This window comes from Nelumbo nucifera, chromosome 1 (assembly GCF_055504915.1).
Source record: "Nelumbo nucifera cultivar China Antique chromosome 1, China Antique-T2T, whole genome shotgun sequence".
Lineage (NCBI taxonomy): Eukaryota > Viridiplantae > Streptophyta > Magnoliopsida > Proteales > Nelumbonaceae > Nelumbo > Nelumbo nucifera.
Window position 1 is genome coordinate 68,526,832 of NC_142649.1, and position 13,867 is coordinate 68,540,698.

The 13,867-nt window shown below is 35.6% G+C and overlaps 1 protein-coding gene and 1 non-coding gene across 2 annotated transcripts; both read left to right on the top strand.

Moving 5' to 3' along the window:
- Positions 1-3,401: 3,401 nt before the first annotated feature.
- TRNAI-AAU (transfer RNA isoleucine (anticodon AAU)) lies at positions 3,402-3,475 on the top strand. The gene has a single exon. It is a non-coding gene; the product is annotated as a tRNA-Ile (tRNA).
- Positions 3,476-10,545: 7,070 nt separating this feature from the next.
- LOC104594401 (uncharacterized) lies at positions 10,546-11,031 on the top strand. The gene has a single exon (XM_010254691.1). The coding sequence runs from the start codon at positions 10,546-10,548 to the stop codon at positions 11,029-11,031; it is 486 nt and encodes a 161-aa protein (XP_010252993.1).
- Positions 11,032-13,867: the final 2,836 nt, after the last annotated feature.

The window sequence follows — 13,867 nt, forward strand, 5'->3', positions numbered from 1 at the left end:
TTGACCACTAGTTCCTGGGCCAAATGGTAAGACCGTCTGGTTCAAATGGGTGTTTTGTTCTGATTTAAAAAAATGAATAAATAAAATTAAAAAAAGGCCAAAACTCATTGTCCGGTATAACGGGTTGAAGGTTCAAGCACCCAGGTCAGCAGGTTGCTGACCAAATCAACGGTTTTTGGCCCAAGAGTGGTTTTAGGGTGAAATGGAACCAGATGTCTGACTGGTTCCCGAGTCAACTGGTCCGTCCGGTCCGGTTTTCAAAACCATGGTGGGGCTTCATTCATTTATTTAATTTATGGAGAAAGAGAGTAAGAGGAGGTTCGGTTCATTAATTTGATAGGAAGAGAATTGTCTTCGTCTAATTGGTTTTATATTACGTGCATTATTGGAATTCACCTGAACTAAAAAGAGGCTTAAAAATTAAAGCCTTTGTCTGTGGCTCTGCGCTTTGCACAGCAGGAGTTATTTGGTTTGTAGCTTTGCGCTCTGAAATTCTTTGGGCCACGGTGCATGTGCTCTGATTTCGAAATCTACTTTTGAGTTTTGGCCCATTATAAATACGAACCTTCACAAAAGTTGGTAGCTTTTGCATTGTGAAATCAAGTCCCAAGTCTGAATTGGATCGATTCTCTTGTACGATAACTAGATCTGTCCATGTTCTATATTTTTCGCCCATTCCTTTACATTGAAAAACCACAACTATAAAGTATAAACTATTGTTGTATATGTACTTGGAGGGAACCATTGGAAAGTGGATTGAGTCATTGAGCTGGATTCTGGAATAGCTATTGGAGCTCCAACTTTTTGTAACATCACTCTCCCTGAAATTAATATCTATATTATAAAGATGAAGGAGAGGAGGTGGAAGGGTCCTCTCACCAAGGAGTTCACACCTCACACTGACCTTTTTATCATTTCATTTATTATATATGTAGTTATTTATTTTTAAATTAAATTATTAAAAAATTATAAGTTAAAATAAAAACCTTTATTGGTCTTTATTATCTCTCATAAAATCTATATTTATTCTTTCTAATAAGATCATTCTTAAATTTCTATCAATCCCTCCCTTGATAGTCAAGGCTTATAGTATTTTCCCTACTCAATTATGTAAGACTCTGTTTGATTTGTGGGATGGGATGAAAAATATTCCCTTTTTCTCATATTTGTTTTGGGGGAAAGAGGATGATGGGATGAGAAAAATGTGGGATGCGCACCAAAACAGTGCGACCCCGGTAGAAAAACGCAAGAAAACCTATCTCCTTCCTCACTCCCGCATGCCTCGTCCATTCAACTGGACCTTGGTATTCTTCTTCGTCTTCCTCTTCCCTCCCGCATGCCTCGTCCTCTGTCACGGTTTCGAGCTTTATTGGTTTCAATTGGTGTTGTGATAGTTGCTTCACTGGTTTCGCAGGGCGCTAGTTTCGCAGGCCGCTGCATGCCTCGTCCATTCGCTGCTTTCGCTGGTTTCAGGAAATAAAGAATGTGGCAGATGAGTTGCCACTGCCAGTAATCGGAGGATTAAGGTTGCCACTGCTAAGAGCTGCAACGGCAACGAAAAGGAGGAAGAAATAGGGACGACGAATGTGGTAGGAAGTTGGATGAGGGAGGAGAAATAGAAAATAAAAGAAAGAACGGAGGGAGAGAGAGAATGAGAGAATGAACAGTAGATTCCCTCCAATACTTCGGTCCTTCGATCCCTTTTACACTCTCCCATCCCATCCCATTCCATCCCACCCGAATCTTCCCATAAACCAAACGGAGCCTAATATCTCCCTATTAAATCCCATGGGTTAACTTGCTAGCACTAGTCATTTTAAGCTTTAGGATTCAAGCTAATTTTGAATCTATGAGAATTTAATAGCTATAATTTATTGGCTAACTTTTTTTGGTACCTCCTTTATGAAAGAGAATTAAGGATATGTTTGGTTCACGGTTGGAAATAGAATTCCAATTGCAATTGAAATCTGCTGGAATTAGAATCAATTGGAATGGGATTTCATTCCCAATGGAGAAAAGTAAATGGCCATCCCCTCAAATGGGGGAATGCCATTCCACTAGGAATAGGAATGGGAGTCTGATTCTATCTAACTAGAGCTGTAAAATGGGTCGTGCTAGGCCGGCACGGCATGGCTTGCAGGCCATTGCGGGTTGTGCTTCCCTCCCCTGGGATATTTTAGGGGATCAGCTCGGCATGGCCAACGGCCCGAGCCCATATGGGCCCGTGTTGTGCCACGGGTTGGGCTAGTCTTTGGGTCGAGCCTTAGGCTAGGCTAGGCTATTGACCAGGCCAAAGCTATTTATTTAAACAATTGAAAAATAAATCTTAAATTTTTTATTTTATATGAATTTTGATGTATACAATTGTTTATATATAAATAAATAAATAAATGAAAATAATTAATTATTTTATTAATATATTATATATTATAATATTATATAATTATAATTTATATAATATTATATATAAATATAATATATATGGGTTGTGCTGGCACAAGGGCCATGGGCGGCATGGCCCACTTGGTTGTGCCGCGTCGGCCCAGCCCACGAATCTGACACCTCAAGCCCAACATGGCCCGTGAACCATTGTGTCGGGCCACAGGCGGCACAACCCAATTTACACCTCTATGTCCAACTACGCATTTGAAATCAAAATGGCACATTCTGATTCCAATTCTAGACCTAGAGGTGTAAAATGGGTTGTGCTAGGCCTACATGACATGGCCAGCATGGCACAAAGTGCAAGCTAGGTTATGCTGTCTCACGAGCCGTCTCGGGTTGTGCATCCCTCCCCTGGGATATTTTGGGGGCTTTGTCCATGGCCCAAGCCTGCCCAAGCCCGTGCCATGCTGTGTCGAGCCATGGGCTAAGCTGGTCCGTGGGTCGAGCCTTGGGCCAGGTCGAGCCGTGGACCAGGCCAAAGCTATTTTATATAAAAAAATGAAAAAAACTTAAAATTTTAATTTTATATGAATTTTGATGTATACAATTACTTATATATACAATGATTAAATAAAATTGAAAACAATTGTTTATTTTATTAATATATTATATACTATATATTATTATATAATTATAATTTATATAATATATAATACATAAAATATTAAATATATATATAAAAAATATATGGGCCATCCCATGGACCACGGAACAATAGTGCAGGCCATGCTGGCCCAGTTCGACACGGCCAATGGACCATCAGGTTGGGTCGAGCCGTGTTGGGCCACCTCAAAATCATGTTGAGGTTGTGGGTGGCATGGCCCGATTTACACCTCAAGATCATGTTGGGCCTAAGGGGTTGTTCAATTTTTTTATTCTTATGCTTCTTTACTCTTAAAAAATACAGGTTTTATTAGGAGATTATAATAATATATTCGTTTGAAAACATCAACGGTGGCCTATTAGCTCAGTTGGTTAGAGCGTCGTGCTAATAACGCGAAGGTCGCAGGTTCGAGACCTGCATGGGCCATTCATCATTTGCGCACATTATTTGTTTGAAATTTAAATTTCTGTTTGGTGTACGAAGTACGAACTCTTTGTTTTTGAAGTCTGTACTTTTTGGAATATGAAGTCAAGCGAGTGGAGAGGGTCGAGACTCGAGATGGTTGGAAAAGGTCGAGCACTCCGAAACCTTGGTGTTACGAGTCATCTATCATGGGTGGTAGAACCAGACAAGGGATTAGTTGCACGTCAACGGCAAACAAATTTACGTGATAACTGATAAGTTTATGGTTTGATGATTTTTCTTTTATATTGAGGGGTTAAGTAAGTTAAATAAGTAATAAGGTTATGTTTTTTTTTTCAATTTTAAATTACCAAATCCAAGACGCAAACCAACTATTAAGGGTTTTTTTTTCTTTTAGTAATTTAAACTTTATATTTATACTACTTTAAAAAGTACGAATAGCCATAAAAAAAATTTTGGAATTTTCTTTAAGACAATATTTACCTTCCATATTTAAATTTATTGATAAAACAAGAGGGCAAATAGGATAATCGGTTTTTGATATTAAATGAGTTGAAAATGCTAATATTAAGATATTCAATGCATTGAATTCTCTCTCATTAAATCCAACATTTAAGTTATTAACTTGCATTTACCTTCATTGAATCATATATTTAAGACATGTTTTGTTTATTTTCGTCATTAAATTCTATTAATTAAATACATACATAATAAATTAATAATTTCAAGAACATAAAAAATTATACTTTTAAAATATACCTAAAAAATAGTGTTTTGGGGACACTTTTATCAAATGTCCCCAAAAGAATAGATAAAAAAAAAGTGCAAGTAATCTTTAAACCATTTTGAGTTAAATGGACCAATCCATGTTTCCACAATTAAATAATAAAATTCAAAAATAGATAAAATACAAAAAATGTAAAAACTAAAAAAATTGGGGACATTTTTATCATAATATATTCAACAAATTAAACAATAATAAGTATGATAAATAAGAAATTTTTTAATTAGTGATGGAAATGGAATATAAAATTTAAAACCAATTGGAAATAAAACTATTTTTCATATTCTCTATCATTAAATCTCATATTTAAGGTATATTATTTCATTAAATCATATATTTAAGATATCGTCATTAAATTCTACTAATTAAATCCACAATATTAATTTTAATAGCATAAAAATAAATATATTGAAAAGTAATTTGAAAACATAATCATTTTCTTCTCTTTTGGTGGTGGATAAGCAATTTAACCATTTGGGTCAATGGATTAACTAATAATGCCATAATTAAATAATAAACAAAATAAATAAAATATCAAAATACAAAAAAAAAGAAAAAAGAAAAAAGAATTGGATATATCGCTAATATTATATATTCATTACACTAAAAAAAATAATTATTATATGTAAGAAGTAATTTTACTAATGATGAAAATAGAATATCAAATCTAAAATCAACCCAAAAATGAAATGATGTCATAATCAAATAAGAAAATATTTAAAAAATACAAAGAATCAAAATAATAAAGAAAAATTAGAAAAAAAAAACGGGGCACTTTTTTGTTGTTATATACTTATAAAAAATAAAAATGTTGGGTACATTTATTATATTAAAAAAATAAGTATTATACATAAGAAATAATTTTATCAATGATGGAAACGTAATACAAAATTTGATGTTGACCAAGAAATCAAACTATTTTTCTTTTTAGGTGGTAGGTTAGTGGTTTGGGTTAAATGGATTAATTGATGATATGATAGTTAAATAATAATCTTTAAAAATAAAAAAGTGAAAGTAATCAAAAGATCAGATAAAAATTAATTATGTCAAATAGAAATTAAGTGTAATAAATAAAAATTATTTATATAATGTAGATGAAATATATAATTTATAATCGATTCGAAAGCAGAGCTATTTTCTTGTCTAGATGGTGGGTCAATGATTCAACTTTTCAAAGATACTCATGATGTCATAGTTGAATAAAAAATGCTTAAAAAAGATAGAACATAAATAATGAAAAAGTATAGAATTTTGTTGAAAACTTTTGGGAGCATTTCTAATGTTCTATATTCATCATATTAAATAAAAATATTTGTTAAAATAAAAATCCATGTTGCCACAATTAAATAATAAAATTCAAAAATACATAAAATGAAAAGAATATAGAAATTAAAGAAACAAATTGGGAACATTTTTAACATCATATATTTGACATATTAAACAATAATAAGTATTATAAATAAGAAATGTTTTTATTAATGTTGGAAATGGAATGTAAAATTTAAAACCAATTGGAAATAAAACTATTTTCCTATATATTCTCTCATTAAATCCTGATGAGCGCGATCCGGTCACTCCTAGCTGGCACTCACGTGGCTCCTGGAAGATATCTAAGATGAAGAAGAAGAAGAATCCCCGGGGGCTTGCCCGACGCGAACACTCTGATGCTTAAGTTAGTACTCTATAGGAGAAGCAAGGAGAAGACGAAGGTCAAGAGTGTAGATAGCGCGTTATCACTATACTCGAGAGATTAGAAGTCTCAAGAATTCTGCCCTGAGGGCTTTTATTGGGGTGTCCATGTCAGGTCGGGCAAAACCGCCATTGGGCTCCTGCCACAGCCGTTACCTGCCAGGGCTACGTAGGTGGCCGTTGTGACGAACTTCTCACCTGGGTGAGTGACACGTCTCCAAAATGGCAGGCACGCCTCCACCTGCTGAGAGACGTGGACGCAGACTGTCGAAAGGACAGGGACTGTGCCGTCTGTAAGGGACGTGGCGCAATTTGATCAGTACGTCCTGTCAGATAGAAGCTTCCTGAGGAGCGCTCATGCAGCTCATTCGCGAGCTACTTTGTAGCGAGCTCGGAACACTTTAGGATTACCCTTAATAAAATTGGTCCTTGGGATGACTTGTCTGCTTGGGAGCTCAGGCGAGCTAGTTCCCCTAGCTCGCAAGCTAAAGTTGCCTCGGAGTATCCCTTCAAAGGTAGCTCGGGGAACCCGGAGCTTGCGTTGTGGCGAGCTTCTCCTTTTGTGAGCTATAGTGTAGCGAGCTACTTTATGGGCCCGTCACTTGGTCGCACTAGGCTACAATGCTAAGCTGTCGCTCGTGCTGAGTCAGTGTCCACGTGTCACCGTTTCATAGGTCGGGTCAAATCGTCCTCCATCAAATCCTATATTTAAGATATAAATTTTATCATTAAATTCTACTAACTAAATCCACAACATTAATTTTAATAGTATAAAAATAAATATTTTGAAAAAAAAACATTTTCTTCCCTCCTAGTGGTGGGTAAGAAATTCAACCATTTGGGGTCAAATGGGTTAATAAATAATGTCATAATTAAATAATAAAAAAATAATAATAAATAAAATATATAAGACAAAAAAATAATAAGAATTGGATATATCTCTAATATTGTATATTCATTATACTAAATAGAAACAAGTATGAAATGTAAGAATTACTTTTATTAATGATGAAAATGGAATGCCAAATTTAAAATCAACCTAGAGATGAAATGATGTCATTGTCAAAAATAAAATTTTTAAAAATAGAAAATATAAAGAATTACAAAAAAAATATAGAGATAAATTTGGTCACATATCTAATGTTATATTTTTATAAAAGTAAAATATTGGGTGAATCTCTAATATTATGCATTCAGTATATTGAACAAAAATAAGTAGTTTTTGGTAAAATAACAAAAATAAGTATTAAACATACGAAATAATTTTACCAATGATGGAAATGTAATGCAAAATTTAATGTAATCCTAGAAATCAAACCTTTTCTTTTTGGGGTGTGGGTTAGTGGTTTGGGTCAAATGAATCAATCGATGATATGATAGTTAAATAATAAATCTTTAACAATATAAAAAAGTACAAGTAATCAAAAAATATATACAAAATTATATATTAATTATGTCAAATGCAAATTAAGCGTGATAAGTAAAAGTTATTTATATAATGTAGATGAAATATATAATTTAAAACTGATCGAAAAGAAAAGCTATTTTCCTATCTAGATTGTGGGTCAATGATCCAACTTTTTAAGGAAAATCATGATGTCATAGTTGAATAGTAAATATTAAAAAAAAAGATAGAACACAAAAAAAATGAAAAAGTACAATATTTTGACAAAAACACTTGAGAATATTTCTAATGTTATATATTCATCATATTAAATAAAATAATTGTTAAAATAAAAATATGTTTATTTATGACAAATGGAATACAAAACTTAATAATAATAATAATAATAATACAAAACTTATTATTATTATTATTATTATTATTATTATTGTTGTTGTTGTTGTTGTTGTTGTTGTTGTTGTTGTTGTAATTTAAAACTTCCATTTGAAATGCACACCAAGGGTGTTCACATTAAATGTCAAACTGACCAAATCGGCCAAACCCAACCTAAGTTGGTCGGTTTTTTAAAACCACCGGTCGATTTCGATTTGTATGAAAAAATAAATTGACAATTCGGTTTGGTTTCGATTTTCATGTCAAACTGAACTGGTCCTATATGTTTAATTGTTTAAGTAATTATTAATTCGTCCCTATCCTATATGTCAAAGGTTGATATATTTTATTTGTGTTTGTTTGAACTTTGAAAAACTAAATTGGTTATTTATGATAAAAACTAAAAACATAAAACCAATACAAATATAATACAATGGTACAATATTTAATTCAGTTTTGTAAAAAAAAAAATCAGTTTTGCATAAAAATGTAATCGATTTAAATATATATTTTGATTTTTCATAAAAACTAAAAAGAAAAACTTAAATATAATAGATATTTTATTTTAAAATATATATAAAAACCGACTAAACCAATAAACCAACCCAAACCGACCCTTCATGTTTGGGTCGGTTTTGGTTTAATCAATGAGTAAATCGACTAGGTCGAGTTGGTTAAAGAAAATGACTCTAACCGACCCAACCTGACCCATGAACACCCCTAATGCACACACACATTACTACAAGTATTTAAATTTATTTTTAATCATATTATTATTTTTTAAGTAAAATTTAAGTAATTAATATGAAGAAAAATATCTCACATGCAACACATGTACTAGATAATCATGTATAATTTTAGTAATGAATAAAAATTAAACAATTAAATGCCTACCATTTATTAAACTATGAAAAATCGGGTCTAGACGCCTAGTTGTAGTTGGAGTGCGTTTGGTCTGAAACGACAGAAACCGTGCAAATTGTTTAACTGGAATCGGATTTTTCGAAGATGTCCACTTGTTTTTATTGAATGAATGACTTTGTTTATTTATTTATTTTTCTTGTTTTCAGACAAGGAACTAAGGAAGCAGCGCCCCATCCAGTGGTGGGGCCCACCTAATTAATAATTTCGCCATCACACAACCGGGGCATATCTAATCTACCGTTGCAATTAAAAAACAGGCCAGCGATGGAAGGAAAGTGGAAACAAAATAGAAACAGATGAGACGTGTTTTCAATTTTATTTAGTATATTGGTGTTTTCGCAAGGAAGGTGTCAACTGGCTGGCTTAGGTAACAGCCTGATCTGATTCTATAAAGACTTTGGGAATTGGGCTTTAATGTTGATGGAGGTAAAAGTGACGTATGGCTGCCTCGGTGGACACATCCTCACCTCGGATGACCAACGCTTGTAGTACATCGACTACCTAGTCGGTACTCGGTAGTACACGGGTCGGGCCGTGTTTTGTTTTTACATCAATAGAATATGTTCAGGTCGAGCTCGAGTTCGGTTCAATCATTGGTTTTAGGTTTTGAGTCCAAACCTAGTTCTCATATAAAGTCCAAAGCCCGAAGCCCAGGCCCGAACCCAAGCCTGGTTAGAAATTTGGAAAAAAAAAGATTTTTTTCCATTTTAATTAAATTAAAAACTGTTTTATTTATACTAAAGGTCTTAAAACTTAAAAAAATAATGAAAAGTCTCATTATTATTTGAAAAAAAAAAGAAAAATATATTATATATATGCTTTTTTATTATATAAATATATTTTTATTAATAATACATTATCAAGTCAAACTCGGACTCGGGCCGGGCTTTTCTGAAAAATCCCAAGTCTAACCCGAAAAAATTTAGACCTAATATTTTAAGCGCAAATCCAAGCCCGTAGCCCTAAAATCTTATCCAAACCCAACTTAAATCGGGCCAGGCCAGGTCAGGCCGTCGGACTACCTGACCCATAATAGGTATAGTGGGTAGCAGGGAAGGGCAATTCGGCTTACGAATTGATTTGCATGAGTAAGAAAACACACTTCATCGAGACGAACTACGTTAGAAAAAATACACCCCACAAACTACATTATAAAAAGTACACCCGAGCTTCACTACATATATGCAGAAATAACCCCACTGGACAATGCAATTATCATACTTGCCTATCCTATCAGTCGGTGGGCCATAGGCTTCCTTTACGCATGAATCACCTAAACGTGTCCCACTTCACTTCCGGGTGTCTTGCCCTATCACCAAATGTCTTGCCCCATCATCAGGTGTGTCCTACACCTCTCCAACATATATATCTCTAACCTGTATAAAGGTTAGTTTTGCATTCATTACATACATTTTTATCACATTTACTGGTATTTAATACACATCCAAAAGCTCGACTGATCATTGACTTGCTCGTTGGAATTACAAGCTTAGGATATCACCCAGGGTCCTCTTACTTGTTTACTCGTTGTAGGTACCCTGCCTTCCTCTAAGTTGTTCCGGAGTTCTTACTGACTTACTATGTTAGCCAAAACATAGGTGTTTACAACAACTTTGTAAATAGGCCACATGGCCTCCCACTTGTCCAAAATCAGTTAGTCTTGTATCTATCTATCTATCTATCTATCTATCTATCTATCTATCTATCTATCTATCTATCTATCTATCTATCTATATATATATATATATATATATATATATATATACATAAATAAAATATTTTTTTGTGCGTGTCATTCTTTCAAGATACCAGTTTACATGGTATCAGAGCCAGATATGTGCTTTCGTTTACCTTCTGTCTTCCCTTTTTTCTTTCTTTCCTCTGCATCAAAACTCACCAATGGCGTCGGAGCAAGAATCAAGCGTCCTGCATCAAAATTTGTCCATGGAGGCCAGAACGGACACAACAAGCTCGCCGTTCTATCTCCATCCATCTGATAATCCGGGATTGATTCTTGTCTCTGATCTACTCACTGGTGATAATTTTCACACCTGGCAACGAGCAATGAAGACCGGACTTAGAGCTAAGAACAAATACAAGTTTGTCGATGGTTCATTGCCACGACCACTGTCATCCTCACCAGAAGAAGAGATTTGGGACAAATGTAACTCAATGGTCATTTCTTGGATCCTAAACTCAGAAGAAAAGGAAATCCACCACAGCATAGCCTTCATTGAATCTGCAGAGGAAATCTGGCGTGAGTTGCAAGAAAGGTTTGGCCAGAGTGATGTTCTACGCATTTATCAACTTGAGCGAGATCTTGCCTTGCTTCAGCAAGGAGATCTCTCTGTAGCTACATACTTTACAAGGTTGAAAATTCTCTAGGACGAGCTAGCAACACTCACCGACCTACCTGAATGTACCTGTGGTCTGAACTATGGTGCTGTGAAATTATTTCTGGCTAACCGGGAAAGGAGGAAGATTCATCAATTCCCCATGGGACTGAAAGATTCCTTCAACATGCATCGCTCACAGATTCTTGGATCCGATACCATACCACCTATCAATCGAATCTATGCCTTAGTTATCCAGGAGGAGCAACACCAATTAACTATTTCCTTGAGAGGATCATCGGCTCTTGATGTTGCAGCTTTCCATGTTGCTTCCAAACCTCAAACTCGTACTTCTAAGCAAAACAGACCTTACTGTGATCACTGTAAATGCCAAGGTCACACAAATGACAAATGTTACGAGCTCAATGGATATCCTCCTGGTTGGAACCATTGACCTCCCGGAACTGACAAGAATGCTCATCCTCTGCAAGATCAGGCCGAATCAGACAAAGCAACTTCATACACAATGACCATTGCTCCTTCAACTTTCTGGCCAAGAATCCCCTGTTATTGGATTGTCTCTGCAACAGTACAATCAATTGATTTCTCTCAATAAAGATTCAACTGATATCTCAGCCAATCTTTCTGGTAAAATCGTCTCTATCTCTTCTGTAGAATGGATACTTGATAGTGGTGCATTCGACCACATTGTCTCTGACATGTCTCTATTCTCGTATTACTTTCCTTTACCTACTCCAAAATATGTACATTTGCCCACGGGTGATACTACCTCTGTTACACACCATGGCACAATTTCCTTCACTTCTAGTCTTTCTCTTTGTGATGTATTGCATGTTCCAACTTTTACTTGCAATTTAATTTCAGTCAGTAAATTGACTCAACAGTCATGTTCTGTTGTTTCTTTCTTCTCTACTCATTGCAACATACAAGACCCAATCTCAAAGATCACGATTGGAATGGGTGAACTCTGAGATGGTCTCTACTACATTTGTTTTTCTCCTCCCACCTCAATTTATCTTACCAGCTTAGCATTATCCTATGAATTGTGGCATAAGCGCCTCGGTCACGCTTCCAAGTCTTGTATGTTTTTGCTACCTGAACTCTCTCCTTCTCCCTCTTATGTATGTTGTGATGCTTGCCACCGTGCCAAGCAGACAAGAAGTCAGTTTCCAATTAGTCATATTCATATTACTTGTCCATTTCGATTGATACATTGTGATATATGGGGTGGTTATAAAACCTCGTCTCACACTAATGCTCATTTCTTTCTCACTATAGTAGATAATTACACTAGATGTACTTGGACGTTTCTCATGAGGTATAAATCTGAAGTTTTTCATTACCTCACTTTTTTTTGTGCAATGGTGGAAACACAATTTAAATACTCAATTCAGCAGGTTCGATCTAACAATGGCCTAGAATTCATGTCTGGCCCATTGCAAGATTTTTTTTCAGCAGAAAGGCATCATCTAACAGCAGTCTTGTGTTGACACACCACAACAAAATGGTGTTGCCGAACGCAAACATCGACACCTATTAGAAGTTTCTCGTGCTCTTCGCTTTCAAGCATGCTTACCTATTTCCTTTTGGGGCGAGTGCCTTATTACAGCAAGCTATCTCATCAACATCACACCGACACCCTTGTTGGGAGGAAAGTCTCCATATGAGAAGCTTCATCTTCGACCCCCTAACTACAACTACCTCAGGGTGTTTGGCTGCTTATATTATGCTCAAATCAGATTGATTCCCCAAGACAAATTTGCTGCTCGTTCAACCCGATGTGTGTTCATTGGCTATCCACACGGTCAAAAAGGGTACAAGGTGTTCAACCTCGACACTAAATAGATATTCACATCACGGGATGTAGTTTTTTATGAATCTGTTTTTCCATTTGCTGCAACACCGACTATTGATTCAAACTGAAATTACTATAACTCCTATGCCTCAACTTGATGATGGATGTGATCTTCCTTCACATAGTGATGGACACCATGTGCATGAGAGCATTATTGAACCCATTATAGACAATAACAGTCCCATCGCATGTCAAGACACAAATAATGGGCCTGATCACAATCATGCTATTGATGGCCCCATTAATTCTCGTCCCACTCGCATACGCCACCTCCCATCACATCAACAAGACTTTGTGTGTGACCTCCCTACATCTCTCACGGCCCACCATGCCCTATTCACCCCTACATCCCATCATCCCCCTAAACCTACAATGTATTCTTAACCTGCCAAATGCCCTCATTGGCAGGTAGTCATGGCTGACGAGCTTGTAGCATTGGACCGTAACAATACCTGGACCTTAACAAATCTCCTTTCTGGAAAATGGGCCATAGGCTGCAAATGGGTCTATAAATTGAAGTTAAAGCCAAATGGGTCCATAATTCGCTACAAAGCACGTCTTGTAGCAAAGGGCTACACTTAGGTTGAAGGATTGGATTATCATAATACCTTTGCTCCTATTGCAAAATTGGTGACTATGCGTTGTCTACTTGCGGTTTTCGCCGCAAAATGTTGGGAATTGCACAAGTTGGATGTCAACAACGCCTTTCTACATGGAGACCTCCATGAATAAGTCTACATGACGCCCCCTCTCGGTTTTCTTACCTATAATGATCATCGTGTTTGCAAGTTAAATAAGTCACTCTATGGCCTTAAGCAGGCTTCACGGCAATGGTTCGCAAAATTTACACAAGCTCTCATTGACATTGGTTTCCAGTAGTCAGTGGCCGACTATTCCTTATTCACATCACACCAGTCCAACTCATACATTGTTGTCCTTGTGTATGTGGATGACCTGATCGTCACCGGGAATGATCCAGCTCGCATTGCTTCTCTTAAAAGCCACATAAACA